This window comes from Myotis daubentonii, chromosome 2, assembly GCF_963259705.1.
Source record: "Myotis daubentonii chromosome 2, mMyoDau2.1, whole genome shotgun sequence".
In the NCBI taxonomy this organism is placed as follows: Eukaryota; Metazoa; Chordata; class Mammalia; order Chiroptera; family Vespertilionidae; genus Myotis; species Myotis daubentonii.
The window spans coordinates 56,175,802-56,190,689 of NC_081841.1; the positions used below are offsets into that span (position 1 = coordinate 56,175,802).

General features: G+C 52.3%; 2 protein-coding genes across 6 annotated transcripts; one reads left to right on the top strand and one right to left on the bottom strand.

Moving 5' to 3' along the window:
* Positions 1-122: 122 nt before the first annotated feature.
* On the top strand, positions 123-5,155 carry LOC132227723 (transmembrane protein 198-like). Of its 5 annotated transcripts, none has more exons than XM_059683171.1 (5): positions 123-676; positions 1,648-1,908; positions 2,486-3,067; positions 3,489-3,670; positions 3,790-5,155. In XM_059683171.1, the coding sequence occupies exons 2-5, from the start codon at positions 1,734-1,736 to the stop codon at positions 3,925-3,927; spliced, it is 1,077 nt and encodes a 358-aa protein (XP_059539154.1). In that variant the 5' UTR covers positions 123-676; positions 1,648-1,733; the 3' UTR covers positions 3,928-5,155. The 5 variants fall into 5 exon arrangements, with proteins under 5 accessions (XP_059539154.1, XP_059539155.1, XP_059539156.1 ...); XM_059683172.1 differs by having other exon boundaries at positions 3,510-3,670; XM_059683173.1 differs by having other exon boundaries at positions 3,513-3,670.
* Positions 5,156-5,344: 189 nt separating this feature from the next.
* Positions 5,345-10,980, bottom strand: MMP19 (matrix metallopeptidase 19). Its single transcript, XM_059683167.1, has 9 exons — positions 10,744-10,980; positions 10,366-10,451; positions 9,334-9,464; positions 8,908-9,123; positions 8,262-8,507; positions 7,475-7,597; positions 6,754-6,918; positions 6,468-6,595; positions 5,345-6,290 (listed from the first exon to the last, which is right to left on the bottom strand). The coding sequence occupies exons 1-9, from the start codon at positions 10,831-10,833 to the stop codon at positions 5,880-5,882; spliced, it is 1,596 nt and encodes a 531-aa protein (XP_059539150.1). The 5' UTR covers positions 10,834-10,980; the 3' UTR covers positions 5,345-5,879.
* Positions 10,981-14,888: the final 3,908 nt, after the last annotated feature.

The window sequence follows — 14,888 nt, forward strand, 5'->3', positions numbered from 1 at the left end:
GCTGACCCGGCTCGGGTCCCCTCTCTGTCGGTCCCTTCCTTTGCACACGCCTCTCTCGTTAGCCCTCCTGTCAGACTTCGCCTTACTCCGCCAGCTCGGCCACCCATGCACCCCTCGCCGGCGGCCCCAGAGCAGCGAGAGCCTCGGCCCCAAATCCCCAGTCCCGACCACCCGGCCCTCCAGAAGACAATACTCCAATTCTCTGGGAAGTGGGAGAAACCAAGGCAAAGCGAGGGGGGCGCCGAGACCCCACCTGGGGCTCTGAAAGCTTCCCATTGTCGAGTCATCGCCCAAGTATTCAGAGACTTTTCCGCAAACCTCTTGTGCACCCAGGACCCTTCCCTGCTATGGCGGGTGGGGGGGTCTCCGCTCCCAAACTCAAGCAGCAGGCAAACTGTGTTCCCCCCACACACAAGGGGAAGAGTTGGAGGGGCCCGCCCCGTGATGTCACCCCCGCCCTGTCCCCTTCCTCCACCCCCACCTCCCCAAGTTGGCTGCTTTTAGTTCACGGGGCTTGGGCTACGACTTGCAAGAGTTTAGGGGGCAACGAACTGAGTGGCCTTGGGGGTGCCGACGCCCGACAGCCGCCCGGACACCTAGGACCTCCGGGCAGGGATGCAGCTGGGGGTCTAGGGAAGCACTTCTACCCCCTTCCTCTCCTCAGCCTGGCAGGGTGGTGAGTAGTGAACACCCCCTCCCAAACCTCTCCTTGTTTGGGGTCCCTAGGCTTCCAAGAGAATTGAGGAGAGGAACCCCAGGGATTCCCCAAACCAACCCGCCAGCCTGTTAGGACCGTGATGTCCAGAAGAAGACAGCTGGAGGGATGTGGCTGCATCCACCCACCCCACTCCCACAGTGCCCCCATGCCAGCCCCTCTTTGGTGTGCTCCTCGCAGGAGCCGAGTTCAAGTCCTGCTGTCAGCCCCCAATCCCCTGGGGAAAGGGAGGGACAGGACAAGTCCCAGTGCCCTGAGGGGAGGAGCAGGAGGCTACCAGAACCGATCTGTGGGCCAGGGGCCTGCTAATTCCATGGGGGTCCTTGGGGCTGGACGGGCCGGAGGCCCCTCCCCCAACAGCTCCATCTCCCAAGAAGCAGAGGCTTGAAACCATGGCAAATGTGGATTCCTTGCCCCAAACTTTTTTGGTTCCTGCCACTCCCCCCTCTCCCCTGGGGTTGGAGCAGCCCGTCCAGAGACCCCACCCTTCTCTCCTCTTTCTGCCCCTTCTCCCCCTTTGATTAACCCCACCCTTCCTAGTCCAGTGTGGTCATACTGAGTCCCAGCTGCAGGTGGGGGCAAGCTTTCTTTTTGCAGCTGGAACAGGTTGCTGTAGTCCCATTAGTGCCCCTGGACTCCTCCCGCCACAGATCTTAGGACTTCCTACTCCTCCCATCCCACCCTGGAAAGTTAGGGGGCAAAAAAAGGTTCATCCCCTTACAAGATTTTCATTTACGTTTTAGTTAGTGTCCTTGTTGCAGAGGGTGGTGAAGAGCCAGCTGGCTCCCCTCGACCCAATCCCGTAAGTTTTCTTTAGTTACCCCAGTAGGGCCATGCTCCCTCCGGAAATTGGGCTTTCTTCAAATGAAATAGAGGTACAAAGTCCTCAAAATTCATGGGCACCTGAGTTGCTGCCCCCTACTCCCTTGCAGGTTTCCCAAACCCCTCGAGACATTCATGGATGGATGAGAGGAGCTGACACTGACCTCCCCCTCTGTGACCACCTTCTCTTCCTGCCATGGAGGAAGCTTTGCTGCCCCTGGCCATGACCTCTGACCCCAGGCCCTTTAATCAACAACTCCCAGAGCCTCCAGACCCAAGATGTGTCTTGGAACCCCAGGACAATCCTGAACTGGCACCTGCCCTGGTGTGTGCTCTTTGCTGCTGCTTTGGAATCATCTACTGCTGCTTCGGTGAGGGCAGAGCCACGGTTCTGGGGGGCAGCTGCCCAAGGCTGTCCCCCTCAAGGATGCTGTTAACTTTCTCCTTTGCTCCGGGCTACCTCTAGCACTCTGTCAGGGAATGCCTGCCTTCAGTGTGCCCATGCTGCTCTTGCCAGCTCTTGTTATTTACCTGCCGCCCATGCCCTTCCAGCTGTGACCCTTAGCACTCTCGCTTGCCTTCCCCGTGCCTTCTACCTCAAAACTCCATTCCCCAATTATCATCCATGCTTAAGGCTTCTTCACCCTTCCCCAGCAACCTGACTCAGCCTAGGCTGATTTCTTCCCGTCTACCATTCCTGGAGGACTAGACCTTTTTTCTATACTTACTCCCCTCAATGCAGCCGTCTTATCTCCTTCTTTCCCTCCCATCCCCTCACAGTTTCTGAAAAGTCCCTGCCCTCCCTGATATGATTCCTTTCTGCCTCTTGCCTTGAGATCCCTGGGTGTGCTGCTCCTGTCTTCTGCTCCTCTGCTCACCCGCAGAGTCATCCCGGTGGACTCCCCTCAGCCCTTCCTACCTCTCAGTGCCTCCTGCCTCCCTTCCCAGGCTACCGCTGCTTCAAGGCAGTGATGTTTCTCTCCGGCCTGCTCTCAGGAGCTCTGGTGATCTTTCTGCTGTGCCACAAGGAGCGAGTGCTAGAGACACAGCTGAGCCTGGAGGTGAGCGCGGGCATTGCGCTGGGCATCGGACTCCTCTGCGGCCTGGTCACCATGCTGGTTCGCAGTGTTGGGCTCTTCCTGACTGGTCTCCTGCTAGGCCTAACCCTGGGTGCCGGGGCCCTGCTGGGCACCGAACCCATCTACCAACCACCTTCAGCCTGGGTACCGGCTGGGGGGCTAGTGGGGCTGGCACTGCTGGGAGCCCTGTTCACGCTTCGGTGGCCACGTCCATTCACCATTCTGGGCACAGCCCTGCTGGGTGCTGCGGTGCTGGTGGCCTGTGCTGACTATTTCCTGGAAGGGCTGGCACTGGGCAGTCGGCTGGGCCAACGCTTGCAGGCACTTCCGGCCTTGCCTCCTCTCTGCTGGTATAGCTGGGTCTTGCTGGGGACTTGGCCGGCCCTGGGGGCCCTTGGGGCCCTGGCCCAGTGGAAGCTCATGGATGAGGAACATGGAGGCCACGCCAATGGTGAGTTAGTGCCATGGTACAGAAGCAGCCAGCCTGTGCCTTCTCATGTCCCCAAGTCCCAGACTTGAGGAGGGGAAGGGGGGAAGTACACTTGAGAGGAGAGAGGAGAATGGGGCAGGACATTGAAAGGAAGTTAGCATTGGAGGAGCCAAAAGTCTGGGTAAGAATGAGAAGAAAGATTGTCAGGGGGGACGGGAAAGTTATTTATTGGAGACAGTTTGTGGAAGATAATGAAGATCTCAGGAAAGTCCAGGAGGAGAGAGTAGGAAGACTCCAAAGAAGAGTTTCTTTTAGAAGAACTGGGGGAAGGAGGGGATGAGGGGGAGACAAGGTTTGATAGAGCCAGAACAAGATCAAATGGATTTCTCTAGAGCGTGAGTGTGTTTGGGGGTGGGATTTGGGGACTAAAGAGGCCCCTCAGTCTGTATCGCCCCCTCCCAAGCAGTGGTCTTGAGCCACCAGCGAAGGCATCTCCAACTTCTTCGGATCCGTCAGCAAGAGGCCAAGTGGCACCGGACCTCCCATGGGGTGGGGCTCTGTGAGGGCAGCTACCGGAGGCAGCTCCCCACCAACGCCCGGAGCCCTGCTGACAGTCTGGCTCCAGTGAGTGGTGGGGAGGGGGCACCCTGGGGGATGGGGCAGAGGGTACATGGGATAGTCAGGGTGGGACGGGGACTGACCCAGGCCCTTCCTTCTGTCCTCTTTGCCCTGCGCCCCTCCAGAGTTATCTCCAGAGCCTTCGAGATCGCCAACTGGGACCAGGCAGCCAGGCCACAGCCCCCCACACCATCCTGGACCTGGATTCTGACTATGGTTCCACTATACCCCTCACCACACCTTCTGGTTCCACCCAGACCTGACCCTAAACCTCCACTGATACCCCCATACCGCTAGCAAGGGCCTGGGAGCACTAGGTGGGCAGGACCTGAGCCCACAGGACTCACACACAGACTTCCCCACCTCTTAGACCTGGGGATGGAATCTGTGCTCCAACCTAGACCAGATCTGTAGGGATAGGTTTCAGAGACAGATACAGAGGAATCTTGGGGAGGGGAGAGGAATGGACGTATGAGTAGCTACGTCTGTCCAATAATAGAGGTGCCCTGCTCCCTAAAGTAACTGACTCCCTAATTCCCTCCAAATCAAGGCGGGGGGGGGGGGGGGGGGGCTTTCCCAGATAGCCTTTTATATACCGGCTTCAGTGTGCCACAAAACGGTAAAATAAGGGGTTTTGTTTCTGTAGGAACTGTAGAAAATCAGGAATCCTCCTAAAGCACTTGATAGCTTTTTTTTTAATGTGTCTTTATTGATTTTTAGAGAGAGAGGAATGGAGAAGGGATGGTGAGATAGAAACATCGATGAGAGAGAAGCATCAATCGGCTGCCTTCTGCACACCCCCTACCGGGAATCAAGCCCACAGTTGGGGCATGTGCCCTGACCTGAAATCAAACCAGCCACCTCTTGGTTCATAGGTTGATGCTTAACCACAGAGCCACACTGGCTGGGCACTTGATAGCTTTTTGAGGGGGAGAAGGGCACAGAGGAGCTCCAGGATCCCCCAATCCCCAGGCTCCTCCCTCATTAGGGGGTAGTTGGATTCCTGATTAGCCTTTCCCCCCAGGCCCCATAGGCTCAGCCCCCTTCTCCTACCTCAGGTGGGGGTATTGTCCTCCGTGGTGCTTCCCTTTCTCTTCTTGATGTGGGGAAGGACATGGGCAGTGCCTGGCTCAGCCCCCGCCTCTCCCAAAAGCTGGCTTCTTGCTCCAAGGAGGGAGCCTTGGCCCACATGCCGGAGTGTTGCCCTTTGCCCAAAGGAGCCGGTCTTCGGGGCTGTATGGGAGACAAGTGCCTTCTCTGCCTTTCTTTGTAGGTGATGCTCATTTCTTCCTTAACCAGAACTTTGTCCCAGCCACTAGTCCATTCTAACTCTCCCCACTCTGACTCTCCCCCTCAAAGTCAGTTCCCTGATTCCCCCGACGGCATGAAGGAAGATATCATGGAGGAAGATATATCCCTCTCCTAGGCGGCAAGGCTATGATGAGAGGGAGGAAGAACATGTGAATAAAGTGGCATTAATTAAACACTGAATCAGGGAGTCTGGCCTCTGTTGTTGCTGCTCTTTTGTTTCTTTGCATCCCAAAGCAAAGAGTTAGCCATGCTGACAAGTTCTCTGTCCACCAAAAATCTGATAAGGATTCCCTTAGCAGACTGGACTACTGTAGGAGCTACACACACACGCACACGCACACACACGCACACGCACAGCCAGAGGAAGAGTTGTTCAGTCCTCTCTTATGAACATGGAGTTAGCCTTTATTAAGCACAAATGTGCCGGACACTGTCAGGCACTTCACATGTAGTATTTCATTTAATGCAACAACCCTGCAGGATTGGTATTAACCTTATTTTGCAGATGGGAACTCTGAAGCTCAGCAAGGTTAACTAACTTGCTTAAGTCATAAAGCAGCCAATGTTATGCTCAAGGATTCCAAAACCCTTGCTCATTTTACTGGCCATGCTGCTGTTGTTTTTTTGCACTTCATCTAGGAAGAACAGGACCCAAGTATTCAGCTTCCCAGCTGTTGCCTCCTGTCAGGCCTGATTGACACCTCCTCTCTACCACTGTTTTCCAGAGAGTAGGTAACGCAGTTAGAAGTGCTATCTAGGATGAGAAGAAATGGATAGAGTTGGGGGCTGACCCAGAGCACAGGGGAATGGAGGTTAGAGCTGGGACATTTAGAGGTCTGAGGTCTATGGTCCATGTCCCTGCGGCAGCACCTGCAGTCCAGTGAGGGCATATTTGGTTGAGGTCTTAGGCCTCTGGGGGGATGACGTTGCCAGGGATTGTGTCTCTGGGTGAGTGGTCAGAGTTCAAGGTGATATCTATGGACAAGGAAGTGGTACCCAAGGTTGTTCCTGTGACTGAGTGGTCAGGGCCTGTGGCCAAGGGCGTGGTGTCTCCACCTGATGGGGTAGTGTCTGGGATTGGGGGACGACAGTGCATCCAGTTGTGGGCGATATCTCTGGGATAGCCCTTCGCTACTCGAAGCTGCCGGTTGAGCTGCCAATACTGTTTGCCCTTGAAGAAGTAGACGTGGCCATCCCGCCAACTCATAGCAGCTGAGAGCTGGTCTGGCACTCCTGTAAACAACCTCTTGATGGGTTTGGGGTAGTGGCTGAAGTCAGTTCGGGCCAGCTCATCCCACTGCCAGTATCCGGAGCCCTAGGCATGGGGTAGGTAAGGAAAAGAGGAGCATGAGGAGACAGCTTAGGGACCCCAGATACCTACCCTCAGTCCACAGCAGCTGCAAAACTCCCTTTAGAAACAAGTCTTAGCTTCTCCGTGTGAAGTAGCCCACCCATCCTAAGAAGGGATTTGCCCTTGATTTGAAGTATGTACCTTAAAGAGGAACACCTTTTGGTTGACTGGCCAATAGAGAGCTGCATCCAGGTTGGGTGCTACCCTATTCAGCTTCTTGGGGAAGCCAGGAGATAACTTGAAATTGACATAGCGCCACACCTTGTCTCCTGAGAACATACAAGAACATACAAGTCACCTCTGTCTTCAGCTGGTAGTTTTGATTCCTCCTTTGCACCCTCTCAGAAACTTCTCACCGCTCCCTCCCCTTTATGGCTTCTTTGATGGTAGGCCCTCTCAGGTACGGCACATAAACTAGTCCCTTTACCCTTAAAGAAGTAAATCCATTGTGTCCGAGGAGAGTAGACGGCAGCATCCAGGTTTCCTGGGAGTCCCTCCCAAAGAGCAGATGCTTGGAATAAGGGACCCAGCCCTGAGTCTGTCACGGTCCACACGTAGCTCCCCTTGAAGGCATAGGTCTTCCCACGGGGCCCTGAGAGCAAAGGTGTGTCAACAAATTAAAAAGACAGTCATCTCAGGCAGGCTGATAATTTTCCCTTCTCCACAGCCTGATTCCTCAAAAATTCATCCAACTTTAGTTCAGTAAGATTAAGGAGGCAGAGAAAGAGGACCCAGAGTTCAGCCTCTCCTTTGTTCAGAGCAATTGAGGTCTGGTCCGCTTAGCAAAACTAAAACCTTGCAGATAACTGCTCCCCCTTGCGGGACCTCACTTTCCACCCCAGTGGCTTCCAAGTTATTCTTCCATGCAGGTATAATACCTTCTCTAATAGACATCCAGTTAATATAGTTTTCTCCATCTTGCTGTATTTCCAGATGTGGCTCTTACAGCAACTGAGGTAAATGCCTACCTGGCCCATCTTTAATTTGGCACTGAACCCTCTCCCCACCCCATGCCACATGCCTCTTTCTATGACCACTAACTCCTGCCTGCTCCTGCTGTGATCCTACGTCATTCCCATTTGTCCAGGTCTCAAGGTCAGCAGGCTGTCCTCACTGCTTGCCTATAGCCTGGAGGGGAAGGGCCTCACCCAACATTATGGCATCCAGTTCACCACTGCAGGGATCTGGCATAGGACTGGGTTCTGTGGGCACTTGGGGTACAGTGAGTTCTGTCACTTCTTCCTCATCCTCTGTCTCAGGGTTCTTCTTGCCTGCAAGGTAATGTAATGCTGCTCAGAGAGAGAACTCTAACTCCTGACCTCCTCACTCCTCTGTAAGTTTGGCTCAGAGGCCCCATAGAGGTGGGGAAAGGGAATCCTAGAGAGTTTCCCTTGGTGAGAGGCAAGATCATATTGATGTTAGCAGGAGACATGTTTTGGTTTAGGACAGTGATGGCAAACCTATGACACGCGTGTCAGAGGTGACACGCGAACTCATTTTTTTTGGTTGATTTTTCTTTGTTAAGTGGCATTTAAATATATAAAATAAATATCAAAAATATAAGTCTTTGTTTTACTATGGTTGCAAAGATCAAAAAATTTCTACATGTGACACGGCACCAGAGTTAAGTTAGGGTTTTTCAAAATGCTGACATGCCGAGCTCAAAAGGTTCGCCATCACTGGTTTAGGAGGAAGGAGGTTTGTTGGAATATTCATTCTTCATCCCCAAGAATGGGTCTGAGGGGAGACAGGTCCCAAAGCAAGATTAGATGTGGAAGTGTCAGAAAAACAGTCCCTGAAAATAGAAGTCTGAACAACTGGGCAGGAGGAAGAGAAATAAGCTAAGCCATTTCCCTCAATGGAGGTTAGAACTGCCTCTTCACACCTGAAGATGCTTATCAGATTGACCCTCCTGATCACTAGGGGAAGGACTACCATAGAGAGCCTGGATCCCTGCCACATCATCTGGATGCAGCTTGAAGTGGGGCCGGTAGCCAGAGTAGACAGGGGCCATGAGGGCTTGGGTATATCGGGAGTGCCCAAGCCCCAGGGCATGGCCCAGTTCGTGGGCTGCAATGATGCGAAGGTTCACCCCCTGGTAGGTCCTCTCAGTCCAGTGCTCATCTTCATCAAAGTGCACGCTGCCCCGCTCTGGAATGTCGGCATGCGCCAGGACCCTCCCTGGACAAAGGCAAAAGGTGGATAGGAAAGAGTTCAGAGCTCCTGTAATAAACTCCCAGTACTCCATTCCCATAAAATCCCCCATCTTTGGTCACTGTCTCTTGGATACCTCGCTCTCTTCTTTTGGATTCCCCCGTCACCACCCAGTTCTTACAGGGATGCCCATCACTCTGCTAAGTCACCTCCCCACCACTCTCTCCTCTCTGGCCCCGTCCTCTCTGGGTTGTGCCTTGAGCAGGGTCCAGCTGCTCCCCAAGGGAATGTTAGAAGGTGGTTAGAGAGTGTAGGGGTAGGTGGGCACAGGGATCAGCCTAAACATTAAGGTTCCAGAGTCCATGGCTCAAGGGGACAGAGATAATCTCAGAGGTCTGTTTGGCGAGAGCCAAGAGCTGGTACCTACCAGGCCCATCAAAGGTATTGGAGCAGTAGGGGCTTTGGCGGCCATGAAAGGAGAGGCGGATGTCAGCCCAGCCAGCCTTCACCTCCCGGAAGGTCAGGGGGGCCACGCTGCTCCAGTACTGGAAGGCTTGAAGCAGGGCTGCACGGGCCGTGTGGGGTGGGAGGGTGGAAGGCAGGTTCAAGATGCGGAAGGTCAGGTGCTTCTTTCTCCAGCGGCCTGGTTATTGGACCAGGAAATAGATTAGAAACACAAATCCTTCTGCCAACCAGAGAGCTCTGCTGACTTTGTGCATCCACTCAGCAAAGCTATGTAACAACCCTCCAGCCATGTGATGGTCAATCAAGCGACCACCCATTCAGCACTGAGCTAGTCCAGGCTGTCCGTGCCACCTCTGCCTATCCCCCCTTTCCCAGGCTCAGGCCTCACCCAGCAGCAGATATTTAAGGGTCTTCTGGTTGAAGGGGTCCTCCAGCCCACAACGGGGCTGACTCATGCGGGCCCTTGTGGCTTCATCCAGCTGACCTGAGACTGGAAGCTCAGATGCTTCCTGAAAAGCTCTGAAAAGAGGGAGAAGGGTGGGTCTAGCAAGGTAGTGGAATCTGGAATGACTGGGGGTCTGAGGAAAGCTCTCTGGCTCCGTACCGCCCAAAGTGATAGCAGAGAATCTCTGAGGCTGATGGGTTTACTCCCGTGTCCAGTTGCCATAAATTGGACTTTCTCTTTGCTCTGGAGTTATGGCAATATTCCAACCTTACCTCCCCATCTCCAGGCTCTTATTCGGGTAAGGTTCTCCTCGGTGTAACCTTCCCCCCCCCCCCCCCCCACTGCAATCTAACTTGCTCTGCGTGCATGTCCTGATCCCCTGCTCTGAAGACTCTCCAACCACTGCTCCCACCTGAGGACCTGTCCTCTCTCAGACTTCTCCCCTCCTGGCTGGATACCACTCCCAGCCCAGCCTGCTCTGAGGCAACTTCATCCATCAGGCACTGCAGGTACCATGGCTTTTCAAGGGATTGTGAACAGATGTGAGAGCAAAAAGAAAAAAATGATCCATTGGATCCAAAATATAAAAAGAAAACTTCAAAATAGAAATGAATGATGAATTAAATGTCTACAAAAAGGCAACAGCATATCAACAACTCAAACCCAACTCAACTCAATTCATACTTTTACATATAAATTATACTTACTGTGGGATGCGACTCAATGTCAGTATTTGAATACCATGTGGAGCCTCCAAAGGAGTGTTCAGAGCCTCAGAAGATGCAATGGCTGCTTCTCATCTTTGAATCCCCATCGCACCCCGTGCCCACCACCCTCACAGTGATGACCACCCATTCCCTAGATCCCAGTATGGATTTGGGCCAGGCAGAGGTGGGTTTAGGGAGAGGAAGGGACAAGAAGAGGGAAAGGCCTTGCAACCTCAACCCTGAGGTCATGTGCTTTATGATCTCTCACCTCAGAGCCTCCATGATATCTTCTAGCCTGAAGTTATCAGGTCCTTCTAGAGGCTTCTGTAGGTACCCATATTGCAAAAGGTAATCCTATGATAGAGGCAGGGGTTAGCAGGGTAAAAGAGGGGGTTAGTCTCAGGGTAAAGCCTCTAAGTGACCTAACAGAACCATGTGGCTAGGAGGGGACAGACGTGGAAGGTGAAAGGAAAGGGGCTCCGGTGGAACAAGAGGGAGGAGAGGAAGGTGGGCAGGGATAGATCATGGAGTCGAGGAAGGAAGGGAAAGGCAGGCAGGTTGCGGTCAGGAGGGAGGCTTGGATGGGACATGGAACGGTACCCTAATTCCTCCCCTGGCTGCGGTCCCTCTTGCCCAGGGGACTCACCACTGCTGCCTCCTTCTCTGCAGGCCCCAGGGCCCGGCCTGTGACTGTCATGGGAAGTAGGAAGCCCAGCCACAGCGGCCGCCAGTTCATGGTCCCACCTCACAGGAACTCCAGAGGCTGACTGTGGCCCCTGCCCTGAAATTTCTGGGAGCCTGAGAGAGCAGGGATGGGGGGCAGGGGCACTCGTGCCTCCAGTTCTTGGCACTTTCTAGCCTCTGGTCCTCTTTATAAAACATCAGGGGAACTGGGGGGAGTGGCGGTGGGAGGTGACTCAGCCCAGAGATATGTTGTAATTCACCATTAACCCCTGCCCTGCCAGAGGGCAGAGTCAAGAAGATCCCCCAACCAGGCCCAGAGTGTTCTGCTGCAGGTAGGAAGACTTTTCATACTGTTGGGGGGCGGAGGGGTGGGGGGCGCATTTTAGAAGGATGAGAAGCAGAATCTCTGCAGAGACTAGGGATAGGGACCACGGCCATCCCCTGGAGCTGGATATTCCTATGCCCCGCAACCCTGGGGCAGCAAACTCCTCATCTTCAACCCTCATGCCCCCCTGTCTCCCCTGGAATGGGGGGTGAGGGGGGGGGGTGGGGAGGACGATGAAGCTAAGAGGTAGAAAGCAGCTTAGGTGCTTGGATTTCAGGTGAAGGAATCAAGAATGAGGTCTTAGATATTTTTTGCCCCCAAGACCAAGTTGGAAATTTATGTTTGTTTGTTTTTTAAATATATTTTTATTGATTTCAGACAAGAAGTGGGAGGGAGAGAGAGATAGAGACACCAATGATGATAGAGAATCATTGATCGGCTGCCTCCTGCAGGCCCCCCACTGGGGATCGAGCCCGAAATTCCGGGCCTGTGCCCTTGACCAGAATTGAACCGGGGACCCTTCAGTCTGCAGGCCAACGCTCTATCCACTGAGCCAAACAGGCTAGGCCAGTGGTCAGCAAATTCATTAGTCAACAGAACCAAATATCAACAGTACAACGATTGAAATTTCTTTTGAGAGCCAAATTTTTTAAACTTAAACTATATAGGTAGGTACATTGTTATTAACTTAATTAGGGTACTCCTAAGCTGGCCTTTGCTAAAAACGTCCTCAATCTGATTGAGGTACGTTCGCTGAGATCGACCCCTTCCAACTCTCCCATCCACACTCAGCTTGTATACTTGTTTCGTCTATCTCCTTTCGTTCACCCTCTCTATATGTCCAAACCATCTCAACATACCTTTCTCAATCCTCGACACTAAATCTTCTTTCACTCCACAATGAAAACCGACTTCTGCGCATGGGCCATGAAGTTTCAATCGCACTGTACGTGCGCGCCCGCATGTGGTATTTTGTGGAAGAGCCACACTCAAGGGGCCAAAGAGCCGCCTGTGGCTCGCGAGCCGCGGTTTGCCAACCACTGGCTAGGGCCCAAGTTTGAAATTTAAATGCTCTTGAAGCCGACATGTGTCTGCTTTCATAAAAAGTCATGATTTCAAGAATTTAATGGGCCTGGTATGGAGGTAGGAGTTCACAAGGGCACAAAGAAGTAAAGGGGAGGAGGCTGTGCACAGGGAGCTTCCAGACAGGGTAAGGGCAGCCCAAGTACCTGAAATGAGGGGAACCAGGATGCCAGTCAGGAGGTGCCCATCCTAAGGGTCATGGGGCTGTGGAAAGGTTTGCTGCGAAGGCAGACTCTTTTTTTTGTAATTTATCTTTATTTTGAAAGTATTACAGATGTCCTCCTTGTTTTTTTCCTGTTTGTTTGTTTGTTTGTTTCCCATTGAGCCCCTCTTCTCTGCACCCGTCCCTCCCAAGCCTTCGCCACACTATTGCCTGTGTTCATGGGCTATGCATAGAAGTTCCCCAGTTTCTCCTCCCCGGACCTTGAGAGGGCAAATTTTTGAGTCCGCCTATGAGCTGGATGGGGTGAAAGGGTACTGAGGGACAGGGACAATGCAGTCCTTGAGTAAAAGTGTAGAGCTGAGAAAAGCCAGCTGTGCTCGTAAGTGCTGAGGGTTTGTACTGCACATTCACACTGAGTCCCTAGGGCCTACCCCAGGCTAGCTTAATCCTTCAGGTGGTGCTTAAGAAATCTTTGTCAATAAATGATCAGGGTGGTTAACCAGAGTTTAGAAAGTCCTGAATACTATATAAAGAAGAGGGGGGAAGTTACATTTTAGAAACCTACTTTGTGTTAGTTGAGTTCTATTATCTCATTCAATCTCACAACCCTTATGAGAGAAGAATAATTCTGGCCAATTTTTTGGAAGAGAAAATGAAGAGCCAAAAAGAGAAACATGACTAAGGACATGGAGCTCCTAATTGGTCTGGCCTGTATTTGAACCCTACTGCTGACTCCATAACACATGTACACTGACGCTTAGAGCTTTCTTGTTTTGTTTTTAATTGGAGAGAGAGAGAGAGAGAGAGAGAGAGAGAGAGAGAGAGAGAGAGATGACAGAGATGACAGAGATACATTGATCAGTTGCCTCCCGCCCGTGCCCCAACCTGGGATCGAACCTGCAATCTAAGCTTGTGCCTGACCAGGTTCAAACCCGTAATCTTCCAGTGCATGGGATGACGCTCCAACCAACTGAGCCACACTGGCCAGGGCTAGAGCTTTGTTCTTTAAGTGGTTAGGAGCCAGGGAAGGCTCCACTGTCAATTATGCATTACACAACATTTGCATACCATTCAAATACACTGGGAAGTAATGATAGGAATGGGGGGAAAGGTTACTAAACTCACATTCTCAGTAGGACTTCAATTTTGAGCCTTCCCCACACCCCAGCCTGAAAGGTGGATAGACTATAGGGGAACACTTAACACCCCAGGATGGAGGTGGGGGAGACTCCTGACCCATATTGCTGCCCTCAATGATGCTGGTCACCTTCATCCACCCAGCACCCAACTGGGTAACAATCAGGTGACTAAGTCCCAAATGGCCAGTGACCAGCAAGGGAGGACAGAAAGCCTCTGACTGATGAGTCACAGAGGCCATGACTGTGGAAAGATTGATGAGCCCATCACTAAGGTTGATGCCCCCAGGAAATGATGGAATTGGGGGGCCAGCTCATGCTCAGCCCCTACAGGGCTCTTTCTTCACCCTGCCCATCTGTTCCTCTTTTCCACACCCCACCCCTCAGTCCCTCTGCTTTTGTGAACAAGACATGAACCAATTGAAAATGATAATCTTTTTCTTATTAAAGTTTTTTTTGTGTGTGTTTTTCTGAATAAAGGTTATTCATTGCTCACTGTAGTAAATTTGGAAAATACCAAAATAAACAAGGAAGAAAATGAAGATCAGCAGTAAATTCTACACAGAAGAGAACTACTAGTAACTTTGATACAGTTACTTGGAACTGTGACCCTGAGTTTGGCTCCAGCTCTGCCTGCCCAGGCGCAGCCCCTGGAAACTGGCTGGGGTGGGAGAGAAAGCGATAGAAAGTAGTTAGGATCATGGGGGAGGGTCGGGAGCTGAGGGTGGTGACGGCGAGAGGAGAATACAGACAAGAAGGATACAAGGAAAAGGAGTAAAGTTCAGGTGAACCTGATAGCAGATTACTCACCCAGGTACCTCATATAAGAAAAAAAAACCATCGGGGATGTTTAGGATGGTGTGTGTTAGTGAGAGAGATGGTGGTTATCATGAAAGGTGACAGAGGGGGCACTCCGGCCTCCGGAGACCCTGGGGGCTAGAACCACATTCTAGATACTAAGAATCCGGGAGAGAATAGAGGGAAAAAGTGAAAGCTGCCAGATAATTTATTGGTTTATTTATTTAAATCTCAGCAACAATTCTGAGGGCTGATATTATCACCTTTTTATAGAAAAGGAAAAAAAAAGAGTCTCTAATAGGTTGTTTTGGGTCACACAGCAAGAAGCAGCGAGCCTCAGGCTCCAGCTATGATCTTTGCAAACCCCCCCAACACCCCCCCTCCCCCGCAATCCTCCCGGGGCACCCAAACAAAAGCCCCTGGAGCCAGGAGCTGCAGGCAGGGCGTAAGTACAAGGACTGCATGACTAAGTCTGTCCCCATAATGGCGTCATGACCACCCCTCTGCCAGCCCCCACCCCCTGAGCCAGGCTGACCCAGCTCTTTTTCCCTCTGGTTTGTCATCTCTCACTGGGGGAGCTGGGGGGATGTGTGTGAAGGGTC